General features: G+C 36.2%; 1 protein-coding gene across 1 annotated transcript in view; it reads right to left on the bottom strand.

Annotated features, from left to right (window-relative positions):
- The window catches only part of AVEN (apoptosis and caspase activation inhibitor), a 102965-nt gene that overhangs the window by 62280 nt on the left and 16156 nt on the right, over positions 1 to 24529 (bottom strand). The window contains exon 2 of the mRNA XM_074909780.1: positions 17120 to 17300. Within this exon, the coding sequence (XP_074765881.1) occupies positions 17120 to 17300 (181 nt within the window). The remainder of the gene's footprint in view (positions 1 to 17119; positions 17301 to 24529) is intronic.

Raw genomic sequence — 24529 nt, 5'->3', positions numbered from 1 at the left:
TCTCTGTATCACTTCCCTCATTTCTGTTTAACACTTCTTTCTTATTTAATGTATCCATCAATCCTTTTTCTGGGTTTTTTTCTTCTTATGTTTTGCTAAAATAATTTCTCTCTTGCCTGATGCTTGCTTAAGACAGACTAATTTGCCATTCACAAACACCTCTTCTGAACCCTTCACTTATACACAAAGGGTTTATGAATTTTACCAGGTGCTAGAAGACTAAACTTGCTGCCAAAGACTGATAGAATACCATGAGACTAAAAACCAGAAGTTAATACTATGCTGAGCCTTGTCTCATATCAAGAGTCAACAATATACGCCCAAAATAATGGAATTCCTACAAGGAAAGATATATGAAACAAGTTCTGCAGGAGAAGGGTCATCTCATGCATATTACCGTAGAATACTTTATATATTTGAAATTCCTCCTTCAAGATCCAACTCTTGACTGCTGTGATATGAGGGAAAAAGAAAGTTTCATATTCTCTATAAACATTCACACTTAAGTCTTCTGCTTAGTACAGGCAAAGAAATTCCCATTATTCTAACCCTTTTCCACCTTCCCACTTGCTGTATTTGATGAGAACTTGATGAGAATTTTTGCTAGTGTACCTATCACTCAGCCATTTTGTTACTGACAGGTTCCAATACTCTATATTTCCACAATTTCTGTCCTTTTATTTTATCAGTAATTCCAGCTGATCTCTTCACAACTGCTCGATCAAACATCTCTCAATCGTTTTCCCTGTGCCTCACTTCACATATTACATCAATCCAGTAAGAATTCTTCCCGCCTCCTCACTGCTTCTATACAACACACACTGATACTCTGCCTCTCATCTAACATACCAGGAAAAAATAATCAGTTAACAAGTAGGTTCTGTACAATACAAAACAATATGGCCATGTCTCAATGCAACCAGTTGAAGATTTCCATAACATGAACCATCAAAGCCTACTACAACTCAGTAACACTTCAGCAGATGCAATACAGGTTTTGTCAGCTGATTTCAGAAGACAGCTTTGTATCTGTTGAATCCGGTTCAGAGTTTGAAGTAAGAGAGAGAGGAAAATAAGAATTGTAATTCAAGTTTTGATGCTCCCGTTACTGCTCTCACACTGGACAAGTCTTCTTATTGGACATTATGAGTTTTTTGCCTCCTCTTTTGTAAAAGGTACTGTTTATCATTGCTTAAAAAAAAACACAAACAAAACCCCCACCCACAAACCCAAACACAACAGCTAGCCAACATGCTAATTCAAGAAAAAACAGATTATTCGATGAAGCTTTCAAAAAAGCTTACTCAAAACTTAGTGTTTCAGAAATCTCTAAACCTAGAGTTGCAATTCAGATTTCTTAAGCTCTCTGCTGAAAATATGAGGGGGCTAGGAACAAGTCGGAAGCTTGCTTGTAGAAAGGAGAATTGGATACAACTAATATTTTTAAGAGACTGGATACAACTACGTAATATTTTTAAAGGAAAAGGTAGATTTTTTTTTCAGACATATTCATTAATAATTTTTCATTTTAGACATTAAGATAAATGTTATTTTTAAGTGCATTATTCCTCTCACCTTCAAACAATTCAGATGCGTTAACATAAATGAACAGTTCATTACCAAGTTCCAAAACTTAAACCTCTTTGTAACCAGAAATATTACAGGATGTTTCCAAAATGTGTAATTATGTAAAATCACCTCACCTGAAAGCAGTGAGTAGATACTTATTTTGCACCTTTATCATAATCAGTTTTTCAAGGATCACTAAGCATCTGACAAGGATATCCTTTCATTTCCTCTCTGTATTAAGTTGCTCTTCTATGTGAAATGAGTAAACCATATCACAAAGTAACTACAGTCAATTGGGTAAAGAGAGTACATCTGCTCAGCAAAGTGTCATGCACAGTATATACAAATGGGACCCCCTTCCCGACTAATTCAATAGATAACAAACAGTAAAGTGGCATAGCATGGTTTAATAAGCCTTTTAGAAATAATGCAAATGAGACACAGGCCAAAAGTCCAAACTGCCCCTTCTAGGCAGTTATCGGCTAAAACAAATCAATAAGCAGCAGTACAGATGTGTAGGCCCACATGTTTCCAAACTGTTGGCCTATCTTCTGTATTCACTTCCATGTCTGCTCAAGACTATTATGTTAAAAGTAAAACATGAGATACTTCTACACTTCCACCTTTTTTTTTTAAGAAATACAATTTACATAACCTAATAGAAAGTAAGGTGTGAAATCAAGAACTTCTGCTCCTAGCAGTTAAATCACTGGCCCAATATGTGTATTTCACCTTGAATTACAGATGAACACAAAACTCACCACAGCTATTTGCATCTCTCTCAAGCCCCTTCAATAAATAATTCCCCACCTCCAAGAGTTATTCTAATGAGAAAAAAAGGCACTAAAACACTTCAGGACCTTTTGCACTGTAAATGCATGCAGGTAACATTACACAGTATTTTCAACCAAATGCAAAGAGACATCTTCCAGAAAGCCAAACTGACCAGTATGAGTTATATTCATACCCTTCTGTTGTGGAATAAACAGGCAGAGCCAGGTCAGGCAAAACCAGTTTATAGCTACAGGAGAAAATGCACAGTGCCAGACATTCAGCCCTCTATCAATACGAACTCTGGCTTAAAAGCACGAGGGCTTATATACGCTTATGGCAGATAGAAACTGTTTTGTGAAGAGGCCCGATATGGCAAAGCAGCATGTGCAGAGAAGGAAGCTTTGTTACAGCAGATGTAACTGGGTGCTTCTGGTAACTCAAAACCTGCAGCCCCCCACAGCCTCAACTTATACCTATTCAGCTCATCCTTCTCTTTTGGTTGTGATGCTGCTGGTCCTTGACCAACCTTTAGGTCCTTCAAGGCCTGCTTTCGCATTTTAAATCTAAATTAATCAAATCCTCTATTAGCTTTTCCATTCTTTTTTTCTAGGATTGACATCAAGCACACAGACCTACATTTACCTAACTCATTCCATTTGATAGCATTTTTCAGTATTTAAGACAGACATTCTTTGGTCTTCTTCAACATTCCTGCTATTACGAGATATTAAAAATACCCGTTTGTATAGTCTGCCCAGTTGAGCAGTATTGATGCTTTAAAAAGAATTCAACTTGCTGCTCCCTTATTATATACTTATATACTAAACAGTGATGAAGTCAGCAAGCTTGCTGAAAATATTAAAATTACAGAAAAGTGAATCCTTTACAGGATCCCAATAGCTTCCAACAGTTTTGAACTGACACCATCTCTAAATATTCATTTATCGATTCTGCAGATTACAAACAAGGAAGAAAGAGGCACATCACTTGGGAAAGGTCACATCAGATCAAACCAGAGGCTCCATACAGTCCCAAATTCTGAACAACAGTGCCCAAGAGCATAAGTCTAAGGAAGCCTGAGAACAAGGCGCACACACAGAGGGACACTTCCTTAGAAATATTCTGCCAGCCCCTAGCTATTTGTAGTTCAGGGATTTCTTGACCCAGAGATGATGTCTTATTCATAACATAACCTTCAAAGTATTTTTCCAGTTGTTTTTTGAACCTGCACAAGATTTAAGCTTCCACAAGATGCTGTGTCAAAGTTCCATATTTAATTATGTTACATCAAAAAATACCTTGTTTTGAATTTGCTACCAGCCAGCTTCATTCAATACTCCCTACTTCTTGCACTAGAAGAGACAATAATAATTTCTTATTCACCATATCCACCCTTCCACGATTTTACAGACATCTACACCATACTGTTCTCGGTCATGTCTTTTGAGGCTGAAGACCTCTATTCTCCTCTACTCATACCATCCTCAGCCATACCTCGTATGTAAATTCTCCCATAGTTAGTCATCCTGCTGCCCTTTGATGTACCTTTTCAGTACGACTGTTTCCTTGTGGAGCATCTGAGATCCAAATCAGAAAAAGTTACATGATATGCCTGTGTCACTGGTTTATATAGTGACACCTTAATGTGTTTTCTGATTTGTTCTCTGTTCTTTTCCTAATTTCTTGGGTTCATTTGCTTTCAACTAGTGAGTAGTAACAATCACCTTAGATGTCTTTAAATGTGATACGGGACTATTTACACACACACACACCAGGTACATCACTTAATCTTCATCTGCACTGAGTTTAATCTGTCATTTGTGTGTTTTTTCTGCAACTCTGCAGTCCTCAGGCTATACAGAATTAGAGGGGAATTAAGATGCACACTTTTAACAGCGAAGGTAACAGCACATCAGATCAATTCAAGAGCCCAGTGGGACAACCTTTCAAGAGCTCTGGGGGACTCTGTCACTGAAATTGTTTAAATCAAGACTGACAATAGCTTTTGACAGTAGCTATATTAAGAGATTTGCCCTAATTCAACCAATAACTGGTTCATAACTTCTTTTTGTTATGACTGCTCATGTTATCCAGAAAAGTTCACCTGATCACAAACAGCTTCTTTGGCTTTGTAAACTGAATTTTACTGGCTGTGCTGGGGTTAACCTTCCATGTTACAATTACTAGAGAGAACCTGGTCCACTGTTCTTCAAGTCAGTAGAGGATTTGAGTCGTGGAGAGAAAAAACAACAAGTTTCACTTCCTCAAATTCATCCCAAACCTTTCTGAAACTGATTTTTCTTATTATGTTTGCCGTATCACATGTTTTGCAAGTTAAAAAATGAAGGAACTGTAATTCAAACATGTTTGCTGGTAGTATTTTACCTCTAACTACCAAAAGCAAATAATGGAAAATATTGTGCCACCTAACTATTAAAATTATACAAATTTTTACAAGTGTTGCAAGGAGAGGAGGAAATGGAACCATTTCTAAGTTTAGCAGTGCCAAGCTGTCATAATTCAGACACAGAAAAACAGACTCTAGAAAAAGTAATTTTCTTAAACACCTATACATACTCTCCTTAATAGGCCGTTCAAGAATTCTTTTACCTATTGTAATGTAAATTACATAAATCATCCCTAATGCCATTATATGGACGTCATCTCTTCCTGACTGATATCGTAGGTGTAGACTATCACTGTCACCAAAATATACCTTGCCCATGTTATATTCTCCCTGGATTAAACTACTGTGCTTTCCTTTCATGATTAAATGAATTCTAGTCACACAAAATTACATTCTCAGTGTAGTTGTTCAATGCCTCAGTTTTCAAAAATGCATTACAGCAGCTTTTTATCATATAGCATAGCTTGCTCAGCGAGTTATTTTTGTAACAGAACAAACTTATTTCACTAGTCTATTTTGAATGAAATAATTTCAATTTACAACCAGCCTGGGAGATTGACAGACTTCAGGAATATAGCTCAGATTATTTTATTCTAGATACTTAGAAAAGAATCATTGTCTATAGCATCCGTCACCACCGTAAAGCAGTTGCAGTTGTGAGGTAAAAATTCTTACATCCTTCTGCATCTTTTTTAAATTAAAAAATGCCCTTCAGGTTTTTTTTATTCATGCTAAAATTTAGACCATAAACACTCTTTCCCTCTTCCGAGCAAGTCTGTAAACACAGGTCTTTAATTCATACTCCAATTTTACTTCCCAAAGGGGTTCCACTGTTCACTTCCTCACTTTCCTATAATCACCACAGCAGTAGAAAATGGTAGTATGCTAAAATACTTTAAGGTAGAAAGGTTTGCAAAAAGACAACCCCCAAGAACTGTTATAGGGCTCTACTATTAATAAATGAACAGCCAAAATAAAATGGTTAAAGTTCAGAGGAACAGGTACGATAAACTTAAGTACAGGCACTAAAATAATCACTAGGTCTTTTGTTGCTTTGTTGTTGCCATTTTTTTAATATGAAGATAACATGACCAAACCAAACACTTTGGAGATTTTAAAATGCTTTGTCTCTAGTTAAATGTTACTTTACAAGAGATCAATTTTCTTTGACAAGCTAAAGTGTGCTTGCAAGATACAGGTACGAGATCTGATGCTTTCAGATTACATGTCTATGAGTTAATTTAGTCATCTCATACTTGTAGCAATTTTCCTCAAGTGACTAGATTGTTCTTCTCAGAAATTTCTACTCCTCCTTCTTTCTCTTCCTCCTCCTCTCTTTTCATATTCAAATACAACTCAGAGAAATAAAGTTGTCTGCAGGATAGAAAGAGGATATATAAAAATAAGAGTAAGCAAACACTTAAGGCATTATGAAATGAACAACAGAAAAAAGGTAAAAGAGGCAAACAGAATCATGTGGAGTTACAGAACAGAAAATTTAAAGCAACAAAGACTGTAATCTCTTATTTGCTATTGAAAATTGACTTGCTGTCAATATTCTAACTGCAAATGATATTAAGATAAATCAGAAGTAGGCATCTGGATTTAATCCAATTTAATCCAATACATATGCATACTACCACTGAAAAAGGAGCTCTTGCATCTTCCCTTACTACTACCAATACCAATCCTAGTATTTCCCCGATTCCCCAAGATCTTTCCCTTTCCACCAGCTGTTCCATTTCAAGTTCCTGCCAACACTTTTATACCATTCATGCAGTCAAATCAGGCAACTAGATCCATATCTGGTGGTGGGCCAAATTCATAATAACACAGAAGTGTCTTTCAAACTTATTTCTTCAGAAGAGGGGAAGTGATCTTAACTTGTTATCAAAGACAGAGGCAAAATACAAAGCAACGTCAAATTCATTACATTTTTATAGATAAGAACTCCACAGCTGCATAACAAACAGAACAACGAAACCAAACACTCCATAAAAGCAAGAGAAGCAGAGACATGCAAGAAACAAAACACAGACACCCACTAGGCTCCTCCTACAAATGTACAAAAGGAAGAGAAAATCCAAAATAAATTATAGCTGCTTTCATCAGAAATCATGTTTTAGTAGTGACTGACATGATGGCTAAAGCAATTAATAATTACATCTACAATTGCTTAGAGATGAAAAACATCATCAAATGAAGTCAATTCAGCTGGTAACAGCTAAATTTTTTTCTCTGGTATTTAATGCATGGGAACAGGGCAAGTCAATACAAGTCCACTTTTTGCAGCTGGAACAAGCAGTGTTAGCCATCCCATTTTTGGGCAAATGAAAGTATTTTGCTACTTGGGGTAAAAGTCAGTTTCTCCACCTATATGGAAGTTATTTTTTGCACCCACTCCCATTTGAAGTGACAGGTGACACTGAAAGATGAAAGGGAACATACAAACACCTTTGACTCTCACTGTTGTGCCAGTGGCACCATGTCCCCTTCAAACAGATTAAACAAAACCACTAGTAAGTACTGGATAGAATTCCTTGTCAATTTTTGTCCTAAGGGTAACATAATCCGGAAAAGGGCACCTGAAAAGTGCAGCAAATATATTGCTTTCTTAAACAGAAAAGCATGCTTTGCAAGTGAGAAGGTAAAAGGGAAGCATATAAAAATTAACCTTGTCCAGGACGGAGTGAGAGATGGAAAGAGAATGAAAGCTCCAGGCCTTAAGAAAGACTTCTGGAATAATTAACAAGGACCTACAACTTGATCTCTGCATACAACAAAGGTGACAAGGAGCAGGGTTTGTTGATTTTTCAGGAGACAGATTAAGTTAGTAGTCTCTGAAGTAACGTGCAGAGACCTGTGACAGTTGGCAATGTTGAAGGTCCCAGACTATAAAGACTTTCTCAAAGGATCCTATTTGCATTTAATAGGTTCTGTTCCAGGTTGATGGATTACTTATCCCCCAAAATGAAGCATAGTATTATGTGGAAAACCTGGATAATAAACAAAGGACAGTAATGATGTCTTTAGACTGACCTAATATTGTTGGGTTGGGTAAGCTGTTTCAATTCCCAGTCATTTTCAAACTCATTGCTCCCCCCTACCCCTAGGCCCAAAGACACATAGTGACAAAGCCCTGTGCAGACATAAAGATACTCAGGTGAGATGTAGTTACTGACTTTCAGAACGAGTCTGTCTTCCAATCAGTCAGATAGGGTAGCAACATGCATTAAGAAATATATCAACATGAGAAATTCAAAACATCTTTTTTGAATATTCTTTGCCTTTGAAGGCTGTTTGCCTCTTTGGTTAAGCACAACTTCTGTCTTGCTAGTGTCACTCTTATTTCTGTATCTAAGGACTTCAGTTAAGAAGTGGGTTAGCCCAAAGCAAATCTGATGTTATAAAAGCCATTTGTCATCTGTCAAGCTGAACTCTATCTTCTAACAACTTCAGAAACATAAAGTACACCTAGAGGAAAAAAATAACTCTAACAAGACTCCATCAGTAAAGAAGCCAGGGCAAAAGTGCTGGTTTCCATTATAACCACTTTGGTTCACTTCTTTGGGCATCAGAAATGCGACGATGAAGACCACAAACAGGGTATCTTTTCCTGAAAGAGTACAAACCGCATAGACTTTCTCTCTGGGACTATTACCCTTGCACCCCCCCTAGCACTTTATTTACTCAGAAAAATCTAACCCAGTCTACCTCCTATTACCCCTGAACTGTCAATATAAAACACTTAGCTTTCCAATACCTCCATTCTACCAGCATTTTCCCACCAGAATGTTAACCAAGCGTCTCAAATGAAAATTTCTTTGCTACAAATATTTACAATTATGGCCTCTAGCCTTTATGACACAAAAATTAGCAGAATGATATTATATAAATTAGTTCTTCCACCTTGTCCCCTTACATTTTGTAGCTAGCTGATACACGCTTTCAGTGACACATTTTCTGCATGTTGAAGCACACGCACATATTCAGGAAGAAAATACCACATTATCACTGGCTGTTTTCAGTCAAGAGCTTAAAAAGAAATAGAGAGAGTATGATCAGCTTCACAATCCAAATTATCTGCAGCATATTCAGAAATACCACGCTTTATAAACTGAGATGATGAGTGTGTACTGTCAAAGGAAGGTCATCTGATTCACATTCCGGTAAAGGTTGAAAATGAGTCAGAACCAAAGAAAACATAATTCCTCCCCACTCGCACTCTATTCTGTCTCTCAAACATGCTTTTTATTAAAAGAGTTTCTAGTTCACAATTTTACACATGCAGAGAGTTTGGTTTGCAAGCAAAGACAACAGGATGGAAGAGTTCCCTTAAGGGTGGAACAGACAGTTAATACAACTCTTGTTTCGAAACAAAGACTTTGGCAAGGCTCAATATGCCTTTGATATTCTTCATGAAAATTACTTACATCTAGGCAAAAAAAAAGCCCTTTAGAAACAAACAAACAAAAAACAAAAAAACCCAACAAATCTTTTAATTGGTCAGAGGAGCCATCTTCCTACACAACAACCAGAAATGCCAAAGATATCACTCCCAGAAGAGCTGAGAGTGAACAATAGGCAAAAGAACACAAACCAGAAGAGCCAACATGTGATTTGGATAGGTACAAAAACATGGAGGGGGGGGAAGGATCAAGAGAAAACAGACTAGAATTTGGATGTAGGAACTGGGAACTCTTGACTAATAGGATGAGATCAGGGAAAGAACAATGGCAAAATTAATAGCTGTGACTCAGAAAGCATTAAAAGGAAAAGAGAAGGACTAGGAGAGCCCAAGCCATCAGTAGCAAACATGAGGAGGAATCCCAGAGCCACAAATAGGATATGAAGAGGAGCTGCAACTGAGAGTAAAGGAGAAATAGGCACTCTGTGTCCTTTAGAGCACTGCTTACTTCATAGCTCTTCTTTCACTCTAAAACCAAAGTTTAGAAGCAGCACAGCTCCCTGCAAACAAATTTCTGAGATTCTTCCTAGAAGAATAGGTCTGTCAGTCTCTGACGGTGGTTCACATGGAGTCTGATCACAACACTGCTTTGGAGCATCCGTCAATGAACAAGGAAGCATTCCTATCAGTTATTTTGTTTATAAACTGATACTAGGAATAAACTTACCCTTATGAGAAACAGAACAGTAAATGAAGTCTGGCTTCTGCAATTAAACCAACCTGCTACACCCGATACTCTTATCAACCTTACCATAAACAAAAAATGTTGGTTTTATAGAATTTTATAAAATTTCTATTTTTTATTTCTTTCTCTAATGTAGGGTGTTGAGAGATGGACCAAGAGTATTACAATTAAAACAAACACAGCTCCTCCAAATCAATCATCATCTTTTAATATTACCATAGAAGGAATATTACTAATGTCATTATTGGAAAAGAAACAATACTTTGAGGGCAAGCAAAAGAAAGTCCCTGCTCTAAAAAGCAGGTGATTTAACAACAGCTCAGGACCCTGCTCCAAAAAGCTTATGGTCGAATTCAGGTGATTTAAGAGTGGTTCAGAATCAGAAGTATAAAAAGGAATCCAAAAGAAAAGATTAAAATAAATCAAAAGTAATACACAGCAACAAGGAAAATCACAAAGTTCATGAAGTAAAAGGAAAATTTGAAAGAAGGGGGAAAGGCAGAAAATAAGTTAGAAGGATAAAAATAGGAGAGAGGGAACGGCAATGTAGTGACAATAATATACTGAATTTTGAAAATGAAGACTGGAATACTAATACTAAATGTACTGTCTGAGTACAAGAGTCAGAGTAATTAATTTTTGGTTAGGGGATTTCACTGGCAGCAAAGTCAGAGATGACGTGGTGGCAAAAATCATAATGACCGACATGAGGCCTAGTCAGACAGAACTGGTTTTAGGGGTATTACAGAAACAAAGCACATGATTAAACAAGAGAAACAGTCAATCAGGTGAGCAGACATTTTTATCTAGCTCTCAAGCCTACAAATTCAAGTAGCAGACATGACAACAGCAAGACAGGAATAAAGACAAATTGTTTCACATTTAAACTTACTGATTTGTGATTTCATAACCTAAACATACTTAAATGCAATTCAGCAGAAATACTGTCAATATATAGTTGCAGCAAAAAATTAAGGCCCAAGATTAGAGAAGGATGTTGGTTAGAAAACTTTATAAATCCAGAAATCTGAAACTTAAAGAAATAAGTGCAATCAAGGTGTGAAAAAATTAAAAAATGGGAAAAAAGCTTACCACAGTGATTGTAATGGGAACAAAATTTAACCCCTTCAGTCTGTGAATCTTACTGTATTCAATTCTGAATCATAAAGCATACAAACCTGTCTGAAACTCTGAAACCTTTCAGAATTTTCTTTTATTATTTACCATTAGTTTTGCAGTACTACCACTAACACATATATGGTCACATAATTCTAAGATAACAGAATGTTAAAATGAAAATAAGAAATGTTATCCTAGATTTATATGCATTCAAGTCATGGAATCACATTATACTTCTATACTTCAATCCTACAGTTTTGGTTACATTTTAGATAAAACTCAGGAGGAAAAAAGGCACAGATATGAAAGTATATATAATGAGCAAAGATCACCTATTACAGGAAAATACATTTATCAAGAAATGTAATTAATACTTAAAATCTGGCACTTCCTATTTTTAGTTCAGACAAAAAAAAAAAAAAAAAGGACAGCTTGTCTGATTAGAACAAAAAAGATGAATTTCTGTAATGTTAGGAACAGTTCAGGAGGAAGCACTGAGCAGATGGAGAACCAGCTTCCACTGATGCCAAGTCCTGTGATTTTACTGCAAATCTTTATTGTGGAAAGTTTTATTTTTCCTGTTTGTTTGGGAAAGTTACTTTGACTAGGGAGGAGAGAGGGAGAGGGGGAGAGGCTACATTTTTGTTGATTTCAGATACCTACAGGTATATAAACCAGCAGTATCTCTCAGATCTATCAAGTCTAAAGTTGTAGAGCACCCAGGGTATAGCTGTCACAACTAAAACCTTTGCAAGTGGAAAAGAGACCATTTGGATGAAGATTCTCCACAGATGGGAAATGGTATCTAGTGCACAACCATCAAAAAGGAAAGTAAAGTTCTGATGTGCTGAAGTGGGGCTAGAATGAAAAGCAGGAGAGGAGAGCATGTGAGGGAAGCTCAGAGAATGTTTATGGAATGAGGCAGCAAAAAAAGAACATGAGGAAAGTTGCAAATAAAGTACATGCCCTTAATTGTTTATTTCAGGAGTGCATATACTAGGAATATTCAGGTGATCTGTTACCAATCCTTAGTTGCAACAGCGTAATCAAGACCAGTAACCTGGTACTAATATTTTAAAGCTGTTGATAAGTAATAAGAAGTAAACAATACCTCTATGTTCTACACAGAGCTCATGTCACCTCTGAACAGAAAGGACATGAAGTTTTGCATCTGTTGAATTTCTGACCAAAGAAGATGCACTAGTTGAAAACACATTCCACACACAGTCATAAAGACAAGCAAAAAATAATTTTAAAATACTTCTCACTATTTTTTGCACAGAGCAATAATGCTTTCGGAGCTGATAAACAACAGTTCTTCATTAGTCTAGACATCTCAATGGTACAAGAAACAAAGATACAGAAACAGAGTCCTATGGACACATGTGGACATAAATAATTTCAAGGAACAGACATACAAAATGAAACATAGTAGAGGTTGGCAAATCCACTGGAAAGTGAGACCCCTGATATATACAGTAATCCAAATCAACAATAAATTAGGCAGTTCTGTAAAGAAAAGTGATTTTCTGCTATTCTCTAGAATTTTAAAACTCAAAGGAGTCTTTTTTAGCATCTGAACAATGCCCTGCCATTGCCATTCTTTTTGTTTGAGCAGAATTAGCATCGAAAATAAGAAAACTCATTTACTCTTCACTGTATTTTTTTTTCCAAATCTCAGCCAGATTGAAAAATTGAAGGAAAGCCTATTTTTAACACAAGCCTTGCCCCACAAGTTAATCTGTTCAGCTTTTCCAAGACAGTCAGTGGTGTTCTGTATGCCGCTAATTCTCATGTATGTATTGATCATGAAATGACAAAAATGCAGCAATATATTGCAATAGAGGTATCAAAATTAAACAGAGGCCCAAAATCAAGAGGTTAAAAAAAACAAAGCAAAAAGGTTTTAGGGAACAGAAAGTAACTGCCACCTCACAATTCCTATACTTACTGTTCATTACTGTTATGCTCCACTGACTGATCTTTTGACTTTTATTACACATTTTGTATTACATTCAAGTGCCAACAAAAATTATACATATTCTTACAATATCAAAACCATTCTGCCAGTTTTGGTTGATCTACACAGCATATCTCTTTCTTACCCTTTAAGGCCATCAGAATTATGCAGCCATGGCCAAAAAAAAAGGGAAAAAATTAATGTCCAAAATTACATATTTTCATCTTGACAATCATCATATCCTGCAACCCAACACACTGTTATTGAAGCATGCTTTTGGCTACTGTACTGGTGATGCCTACCATATTTAAAGGAAAATTGATTGGGTCCCTGGATACATTTTTATCATCTCTGTAATGAGATTTTAAACGCATATTTTTAAACCTAAAGTGTCTATTCACAGCGAAAAACCTATGAAGGACTTAAATGTATTTTGGGACACTTAACCCTCACCAGTCAAAAAATGAAGGCAGCTCTTCAAACATGGCAAGATTCTTCTAGCAAAGTAAGGCTATCCTATCACTTCCACTTCTCTTGTTCTTTACGCTTCAACAGTATTTTTACTAAATTGATTCAAGACATACTCCCCCAAGGCTTCACAATGGACTTGTAGTTTACATCAGCTAGACACCAAAAGCAATACAGAAAAGTTTGCTTTGCTATATTCAAGGTTAATTTAAAAAAAAAAAAAATATATATATATAATGCCAAAAAAAGGGAAAGAAACAGACTTAAAAACTTAAGTTATCACCCTACATTACACACAAATATAATAAGCCCTAACAAAGGAGCTCTGTCAGGCTAGTGACATCAGCTGTTATCAAAGCCACCTGGCAGTTCTTTCTTAAAACTATTTTCAGCTGCTTTTTTAACTATTCAGTCTGAAATTTTCCATGTCAATTGTCTGCTTCAGGTAGTTTTTCTTCACCCTCCCCTCACCACCACCTTTCAAAAAAAGTCAGAGAATGGCTGGCACATTTTTCTACTGTGAAAGGACCTGAGAAGAAAGCCCTTGGAAGTTCTTCCTTTGAAAAACTGTAATCACTTTCCTGCCCTGAATCAGTAACTTGAAATCAGGCTGAACAATGTCTTCCAATGAGAGACATACACTCTGCTCATTTTGTGAAAAATCTGACCTGATTTATCCAAGCTACAAGCTTCTAGAAATCAGAGTTTGTACATATTTTTTGGCAAGATCTGCTGCAGCTTAACAACCAATCACCAAACAGTCCATCCTCAGTGACCTCTCGTATGTCATCGCAGCGGGCAACACAACTGAGTTAACTTTCCTCTAACCTTTGGTTATGAGTGAAGAGCCAGATATTCACTCTAAGAGAAGTCTTCATTTAACAGGCATTAGGTGCAACACTGAACAAGAAGTGTCATCTTGAATATTTCTGCAACCTCACCTATGTTGATATCCCTACCATAGTTGAAAACAGTAGCCTGTCACTTCATATTGTTGGGTAACTGAGTAGGATTTAGGGTGTACTGACAGGGCATGTGGAGGGAAGATGGAGAAGACAGCTTATAGTGGAGACTAGAAATGGAAGCTTGACAGAACAAACTGGAATTGACTACAGATGGGAAGAAACTAAGAGGAACACAAGAAGAAGATGTGGTAGTGGATGAGATTAAAATTAAGACAAATGAGCAATCCTAGGCAGAACAACTCAGAACTGGGGATCACCAGGACTGGATAGAGCAAGGGACAGAATATTCTGACAGAGTTGTATTTTAATGAATATATGTGGAAGAGAGTTGGCTCACAACAAAAGACACACCACCAGGAATCGGGAGCACAGACAACAAGAAAAATCAACAAAAGCAAAGGAGAGTGAGAAGAATTAGTAGGCAGGCAAAGGCTGACAGCAGAGAGACAAGGTGCAGTCAGAGATGGTCTGGGACCAGTCAGGCCTAAATATTTGATTGAAAAGACAGAATCAGTGCTGCACTGGAGACTGGCTTGAGGCAGGGACAAGCTGGAAGTACAGGAAAAAAACCCTAAAAAAAAGCATGTGTCTTCAGAAGCTATTGAAAAACATAAAGTACCCTAAAGACTTATCATCCCCTGCAAATATCTGCAAACCCCTTCCTCCCTCTCTCAGAAAAAACATCCCACTTTACTACTGATAAAAATACAGTATGACCACCCATAACTGTTACTTTCTTAATTCAAGCAACAATAATGTTCATGTACTAGTTTTAAAAGCTCCAATCCTGCTAATTATCAACATGACACCCATATCACAGAATATTAGTTTTCTCATTTTGTTACATTTTGCTTGATTTTAACTGAAAATTACACATCGAAGCACATTTACAAAACAAATACCAAGCTTGGAACTTTAATTCCTTGGACATCAGGAATTCCTCCATTTAACTTTGTCTACTAGCATTAATTCTCTCTTTATTACTGTTATTCCAAAGTATTTTTTCTAACCTATTTCATTCAATTTACAGGATATTTTCTGGGAATAAATCCAAGTTTCATCTTGAAGGATAGCATTCTCCTTAAAAACCCTAAATGTATGAACCTAAATGTTACATAGGAGAACAGGTTTTTAATCTGAGCTTTTGCCAAAGGATTCTTAACTGGCTGCGTTAATTACATTGCTGTGTATTAACAGTAAATTGCAAGACCTTTCCAAGCTTCTGCATTCATGAAAAATGGCACTTTAACTCCATTCCCTCTCCAGTACTCCCCTAACTGCTAGTTGCAATCGAATTGGATCCACTGTGCAACTTCCAGAATGCTAAACAGCAATATACTAACAGAAGTCAAAATTATAAAATAAAGCAGAGATGCAAGCTTTTTCTCAGACCACTAGAAATAAAGATAACTGCATTCGCAGCTTTCGCACATAAGCCAAAGAAACCATATAAAGAAACTCCCCAATATACACTGCTTTATGTGACGCCAATCAATTATATATCCCAAAATATAGCACTCTTTAAATGAAAGATTTACAATTTATAACTAGTAAGAATACTAACTAACAGGATTTTCATTTCTGTCATTAAGAGAATCTACAGAGTATAATAAATGGGTTGGTAAGAACTGTATTGGAGTATAACTTCCCAAAAATAAAAATTAGTAGAAATATTTAGTATTACCTTATAGCCTCAGTTCAGAAGTACAATTAATCAGAACATTTTAAAGATATTCGGAGGGCTTATACTTAGCTTATACTATAGAGATATTAAAGTTTGTTTTAAAAAGCTGAACCATGTCAACATGAAGCTCAGGGTAGGTCTCTTGATTTTATTAAAGAGCTTTGAGTTGTGATAATCTCCTTTGCTCTCCAGGCTATGTTACTATCCAGCTCCGAGGTCCATACTCTAACCGTGTTTGTCATGCAACAATACCATTCAGAGAAGTCAATACATATCTCATGATCCTACGATTAAGACTGGCAATTTAGGCCCAATTCTGCAATGTTCATGCAAACCTGAACTTCAGAAAAAGATTTTGACACAGAGAAAGAAAGATCTGATCCTTGTTTCTTTGCCGTAGACGATTTCTAACTTACCCCTCCAAGTTGTGGCTGAAAAACCCAGTTATTTAGATTTGAGAGATTTCAGAGCTTCCAAATTGCTCAAAAACCCCTGTAATACACTGCAGCTTTTTACTGAACGGTATTCCAACACATTGGCACATCAAGAGTTCCTAAAATAATTTTAGGTAACTGTTTTTTGTGCAACTGCCTATACTATTCAGATATAGCTAAAAAAAAATAGGATCTAGTACAGCCTGTCCCTCCACCTCCTCCTTCTATTATCTCCTTCGAAGAGGGGAAAACAACTGAGCTTTATTTTCAAGGAGAGTATCACTTGCTATTCATACACACATCTGTACAGTGATGATTACAAATCTTTGATAAAACAAACAACAGCAAGCAGCTGTTTGACTGCTTTGCTGTGTTTAGCCATACTAGCAACCTTCTTTGTTTTCTGGAAAAATGAGCTGCTCCCATGGAGACTTTGAACACTCCTAAATACATCAATGGCAGACTTAGAGGCAGAGAGCAATGGTATTCTAGGGTCCTGTTTCATCATCAAGGACAACAGCCAGAAAAGCAGTAACGTTTCAAAATGCAAAACTAAAAAACTATCTATAGAGTAGAAAATGCTTACCTGCTGAGCTAAGCAAAACATTGAAGTCTGTTCCTCTCTGTGATTCCCCACATTCACTCCGTCCCTCTTTTTCTGTATCCTCATAGCGGCTCCAGTTGGAAAAAATCTTTCTTCTTGAATACCTTTCCAGTTCTTCCTTCTCTTCTTCCTTTCGTGATTCAGTATCATCATCCTCTTCTACCTGTGACATTTAAATGGATAGTTAAGCCACTGCAACTCAATAGCATTTTGTTATGTATTTAAACAGTCTCTGTTTAAGTACAAACTCTAACACACAGAAAGACAAATCAGCCTGGATCCTGGTCAAAATTTTAGATCAGGTGCTACCATCTTCCTGAACTGTATGTAATTCATCAATAGTGTAATTAAAAGCACCTAGTGAGGCTTCAGTTCTTACAGAGGTCAAGCAGTGACACTGATGCAAGTTCCACTAGTTTCCCTTCTATTCTGGAAGCCCATAACAAACACCTTCCTTCCTGAAACTGAGAGTAATGTGTAGGAAGCAGAACTGAGAATTTAATCACAGTATCTCCATCCAAGTGTTGCAGTGATACAGATGATAACTAAAACAACTGATGTTTGTAGAGCAGAATAGGAAGAAGATAAGAAATACTGAAGAAAAACATCCAAAAGGGTGATCTATGTAAGAATTTCCATTATAACCAACTATAGGGTCTTAACTCAAGTAATATGGATAAATTCATCAAATTATTTCCTTCATGAAAGCCATTTTATGGAAACACACATGGAAAAATTAAAGAGACTGCTGGCAGTCAATCTACTAGCTCAAAGTCTTAAAAAGCTGTAGGGTCAAAAGAACTCATTGCAGAGTCAGCTTAAGACACAACCAAAATAGGCATTTGCCACAAGTACTCAACAGCCATGGAAAAATCTCCCCTCCCTTGAATCCTCTGTATCAATGGAGGTCTCCTCTCCCAGAGCTGGGGGTTCAGCTGGAATGACTATCGGTTCAGATAACAGAAAGGTTTGCTTCCTGGAGGAAGGAGCACTCAACAGGCAAGAGGAGAACTGAGAACAACGAGAAAGGTTCTGTACAAGATACTTTTTGCAGAGGTCTAAAGCTCTGAAGAGATGGAGTAAGAGAGTCAAGAAAGAAGAGATACCCACTGTGTCTGATCCTAAACATTCCTGCTGACAGCTCCACTCTCTCTTCTCTCCTTTACTCCATCCTTTCAAAAACCACAGTGTTCTACCACCATAAAATTAAACTTCACTGTCTCAACAATAAGTACATTCTTCATAATCACAGAAGTGAAATTCACGTTTATCTACACTGCTGTAAAGCTTAAAGCCATCTCCATTCAATCTAAAAAAAATTTAAAAGCAAGCTACCTTTTGGTAAGTCATTATATATACATAAACCAAAGCACCCTTACAGCTCACCACCAGACACTGGCTTTAAGGAGGACCTTGGCTTTGATAGTTTAAAACAAATGTAATTCTGAAATAAATGTGAAGAGCAATTATTTATGCTTTAAAAAACCCTTGTAGGTAAAGAGCTGAAACATCTTGTTCAGAAAGATACTGAAATCTCTAGTAGTTACTGTGTTTCTAAAACATTAGGGTTTTTATAAGCACATACTGTAGACTTACATTACAACATTGGATAACCTGGTAAAAACAACTGCACAAAGCCACTATCAGGAACAAACCATCACTTCATTAACTTGTTTTAGAATTGGTGAGTTACTTTCATAGGTCAAGAAAGGCATAGGGCAATCCAACTCGATTGATTTTAGAAATCCATCGTGAAGAAGACTTAACTAGTCTGTAGAAAATTTTGTAGTTACATTTTGGCTTAGCTAGACAAAGACAAACTGTTTAAGATTTTCATGTTCCTTTAGTGTCCAATTACACAACAGAAAAACCACTATCAACAACAAATAACTCCCTGTTGCATACCAAATGCTATATTTGGTATTGTACATCAAGTACATCACAAAAAGAAGACCAACACAGACAAAAAAGCAGGAAGTAGCAGTCTGTGGACAGTGGAGCGCTACTACTCCTTAGTTCTGAAAATATATTAAAAATGACCAGAAGTAGCTGTGAAGCCTGTTTCACGGCTTTTACACAAATACCTACTGAAAGGCAAAGCATCTTCAAACACAGTTGTGAGAGTTTAGGTTCTCCCTTGTTTGATGTCTGGACTGCCCAGCATATCATACAAGTAGAACTAGAATAATGACTTCCCAAGAAAAATAATCCACCGATCCTCATAAACAAGCTTCTTTCAGCCCTCTTTGAGAGATGTGGTAAGGAACAGCATGAAGGAATATTAAATCATCAAAGATCTTAAAAACAGATTAAAAGCTTTCATAATTATACAAATATATTCCCAGTTGTGAAACAGCTAAGAAGGAAAATATTCTGTGCTAATTTTAGGTAAATTTTCTCTGCTTTCTATTAATCAAATAAATATACTAAAATGGCTGCTGCGGACAAACGGTTGTTTGCATGAGCAAGGGGATAAAGTCACAATTCTGTATTACTGGGGACTGATCCAGAGCTATAGTTTCCACAGAACAAATGCCAAATCCACTGATATCAAGATAAGAACTAATTTGTTTCTCCTCTGTTCTTCTCCTATAAATTGAACGATTTGCTGTAATCCAGCAACCCTAGTGAAATTCTGTGCTCAAACTAACTTGAGTTGATAGAATTCACAAGTAAAAGCAAGAATAGTGCTACACTGATAGATTTATGTTGTACTTTGCTTTTGCTTTTAAGAAAATGTCAGAATCACCTGAGGCAACTATGGCATTACATATAATTTGTTTAAAAGATTCACTCCTTTCAGCTGTCAACATAAACAAAACCTTCTTATTTTAACAGGCTTCCAGTAAACCAATATGGATTCAAATGTTTTCTTTTAAACTGGACTAAATTATTTTTCACATTCTGTTATTAGCTATATTATGCAGCACACCTTGAGGAAATTTCATTTCTTAGAAGAAAAACTTTTAACTTAAACTTTAAGAAATAAACCACAAATTCTCATGAGTGTTAATAGCAGTTATGCAGCATGGCTCCCCAAGTACTGTCCTGAGGTTTACTTCTGAAATTAGTAAACTTCAAATACATCTCCAATAAATATTTAATGGAAAATTTTACATGATGCACTGCCATGCCACAAGACAAAACTGCAAATAATCACATCTGAATATTCAACATTCAAACAACTTAAAGATGAATCTTCAGCATTAAAATTATCAAATACATAAAAAAATCTCTGATCAGTGAAGAGATTAATTTGCTTCTACCATCTCACGTGAGACAGCTACCATCTAAAATAACCTCAGAAACACACAAACACAAATTTTCATTACTTTTGTCTTAGCTGCCTATTCAGCTAGAATATATGCTGCTACCATTGTCATCATACCTTACTAAAAATGAGTCTTAATCAGTACAGAGCAAACATCTGTCCTATGTGTAATGAAGTAAAATAGCTTCCTTCCTGCCCCATCCTCAAGTAACAAATGATACAAGCGGAAACAAATTTTAAAAGTCAACACAAATATAACCTTTAAAACAGTATTACTTGGGTAAGGAGAAAAACTTATGCCTTTAAACAGTATTGAACTACATCTACACATTATTGTTGAGTGGTGTAACACACCGTGATACCACAGGAGGTATAATATTTATCTGGTGTGCCTCTGTTTCAGATAGTATTACATGCATTACCATTCGCACATTTCATTGAAATTTTGAAAGTGGGGAAAGCATGCAAAAGCCCATTTGAACAAAACCAGGAAACCTTCAGGCTGTTTGCCTATCAGAACAAAAGGAAATATACAGTGTTCTGCCTAAACACCAAGTTAATCAAAATCATTCACACAACAGTGAAAGAGCCCAGCTCTCCTGAGGAGCAGCTTGCATGATTTGGGGTCTTCCACCAAGGAAGGTAGTATTTCCATCCTTTACCAGAGCCTATGACTCTGCTTCGCTTCTGAAGGAAAGCAAAATGCTTAGCACACATGACCCCAATCTACAGCCTCTACCACAGCAAAAGGCTATTTCAGTGTACCCTCCTTTATATACTAATTCCGCATACAGGGTCAGGGACTGTATGGTATTGAGATAAAACAGGAAAGCAGGCTTTCTGTTTGACTTTTCTTACAGACAATAACATTTTGACACACATGGTTCAGAATGAAGGTGTCAAAATGAAGTAAACGGTGTTCTGAACAGGCAATCTCCCCTGAGGTCATCTTTCTGCACTTCCCTGGAACCAGAGTGGTTTGGACTAAACCAAGGCTGAAGTACACAATGGAGAAAGTGCAACAGTGACCTCTTACATCCTGCTTCAATTACTCAGCCACTCTTCACAAGCACAAGTCAATCCTAACATGTTAGGCATATGTGTGCACTCAAGAAATGTCGAATTCACAGCCCTTTAAAAAAAAAAAAAACAAACAACTAAAAATGCATTAAAAGTCAGAGCTTCCATTAAGACTTTCTAAACTTGTTATTTATTACCCTTAAGAAGCCATGGGAGTTAAGGCTTACAGCCCTCTTCCTGTTCAGTTCTATTAACTCTGTAAGAAAAGTTTAGAACATTTAATCTTTTTCAGTACTTAGAATATTCTATAGTGTCTGGGAGGAACACAGAAACAACACACTTTCAGCTTGCCTTTCTCTAGGCAAACTGCCCTTCCCCATTATGTAGGTATCTTGCATTATTAGACTTTCGTTCTTGTTTATTTTGTAGTATTTCTCCCAATTTTCTTCCTTAGAATGTCACTTTACAGACATACAAAAACACAGTCTGCTTTTTTTTTTTGTTAGAAAGAGCATAGCTATTTTTCTCCTTCACCTTCTTCCCAAATTTATAAAATAACCTTTTCATTTTATCTTTCCAATTATATTGATCAAGTACTACTTTTCACCTTTGCTGCTGTAACTTTCGTATTACTGTTTTGAATGTTACGCCTCTCAAAAACATACACATTTCCTTAATCTTTTCTATTTTTTATTAAGGACACTTACCTACAATACCCCATCTTACATGTCCACAGTAAATAGTTAGCTACTGTGAGGCATAGACTCCCTACATCTGTTGCTTTCCCAACCACCAACAGTTACACACTAATTCCTTGAGTAAACTTCTGTCTTGATCCCCTCTTGCCTTCTTAGAAAGTGCTTTAAGGCTGTGGACAAGTGCCATGACATTAAGGTTTATCTGTCTCATTCCCAGTTTCTCTTCTCATCAGGGAAAAAGGCTAGCAAGACAAAATGAAAATATCCTATGGGTTGAATCTGAGCTAGACTATCAGCGGCATCATGAATGGACATGTATCTTTTCCTCATTTCTATTTAAAATAGTGAGGTGTCTGTGCAGAGACAATTTCTCCCTCCTCATCCCAAGTTAAGCAGCATCTGCTACAGTCAAATTTTCACAGATGGAATTTGTAAGTCATAGGGTCAAAAAAACATATATAATTAAGCAACAAAGCAGTTCATAATCTCTACACTTTAAATTGTTTTGCAGAATAAAAGTTTGTACAAAAAGGCTTGCATAAGTGACAATAAGTAAGGTAGCTTGGCTGATATTAACTACTGGGTGGTTCCTCTTGGCAGACGTAAGTGGAAATGTGAAAGACTTAGAGTTACACTGTAATGACTTAAAATTGCTCTTGGAAAGACATACCTGCTTTTAATTTCATGGTTCAAAGTTATTGCTGGTGTAACTAAACAGGAGCAGTGAGATTACACCAGCGATTATTTTTAGCACAGTAAGAATACAACAGTCTCAAACAGATTTGATTTTTTGTAACAGTGCTCATTAAATGCACTTTTTTTTACCTTAAATCCAGAAGGGTACAGGAGAATCCCCTGACAGCTTAATTTTCTCTATCACAATGATTGATAGGCTTATACCTTATGATAGTTATATATAGTATAATAATCTTCAAAAAAGTTGTACCGATTTTCCACATTTACCTAATTACAACCCCTAGATAGATGTCCCTCTTCTCTGTCTTGTAAGTAATTAGAGATTTATTAACATTAAATCTAAAGTTGGCAAAGGAACACATTATCTGATTCATTGCAGTGGAAATTTAATGGGGTCTCTAAAAGACGAACTGTGTAGTATATTAAAGAAAAACAATATATTCAGAATTATGGCAAATGAAAGCAGAAGTGCATTTTTAAACCTATTTCTTAGATTACTGCTATCATTTTACAAAAAACAAAAGTACTAGTGCAATTTTATTGATACTGATGCAAGTCTGTGTTTAGAATCAAGATGTCCTTACATACAAGAAATAATACAGAACATTATCTTTATGAAATTACCTAGACAGACAGCTAAAATTTCGTAACAGAATTTGAAACACAATTCACAATGGTATAGATAAACAAGAATTTAGTTTTAAAAAATAAAAAATAGAAAGTACCACCAATAGTGAATTAACAAGGTAAATATGTCTGTCAGTATATTATATACATACTCCACTATCTGGGAAAATCCCATGAAGCATGACAATATATTGCTCTATCTAGGAATAATAACAATAAATTTCTGTAAAGAGAAAAAAGAGCTTGTTAAAACAATATAAAAAAGGTCAGTATGAAGTAAGAGTGGAATACAATCCCCCAAACTATTCTTATTTAGTAGTCTTAAACTAGATTTTAGAAAAGTAAATTAAATATAAGGTTTGTAAATTTCCCTGAAAAATAAGATTTTCCTAATGCAGTGATACCATAAGATAACATAGCTTCTTTTAGAGACAGAAAACAATATTTTGTAATAATACTCAGGAACACCTGCCAAAAACTGAGCTGTTAGCATATCTATACTTAATTGTTTTCAATAGACATCATATTCACAAGTCTAACTACAATAACAGTGAAAAAGTAAAGATAATAATCTTGTCCACCAAATTATTTTGCTTCAAAGTTCCTGCTTATTGTATCGGAGATGCAAATAATTGGAACTGACTAAAAGCTTCAAATGAAAGAGACTGTTTTCTCATTACTATTTAACTGAAAAACACCACCTCTAAAAATATTCTTTGCACTCAGCAAATTTATAACATGATCAAGCGCCAGGAGGCTACCAGTCGTACTTCATCTTTCTCACAGATCATTATTAATATTTCCACAAGCTATAGCCATATTTTGTATGAATCTTATGCCTCACTGAATTGGAACACCCTCTATTAGGAGCTAAAGCTCTCCCTTAGACTCACTGAGACAGGAAAAAAAAAAAAAAAAAAAAAAGCCCCACGGGCAAACTGCTTGGTTATTTTGTTTGCAACTAGTGATTTAAATGGCAGGCTATCTTCTCTTTCAAAGAACTGGAAAATAAACCATAAATTCTGATGCTCACTTTCCACTGCTATCTCAGAAATACCTCTGTAACCTGCTAGTACACAA

This window comes from Athene noctua, chromosome 6 (assembly GCF_965140245.1).
Source record: "Athene noctua chromosome 6, bAthNoc1.hap1.1, whole genome shotgun sequence".
Lineage (NCBI taxonomy): Eukaryota > Metazoa > Chordata > Aves > Strigiformes > Strigidae > Athene > Athene noctua.
This window is presented reverse-complemented; position numbering and strand designations above follow the sequence as displayed.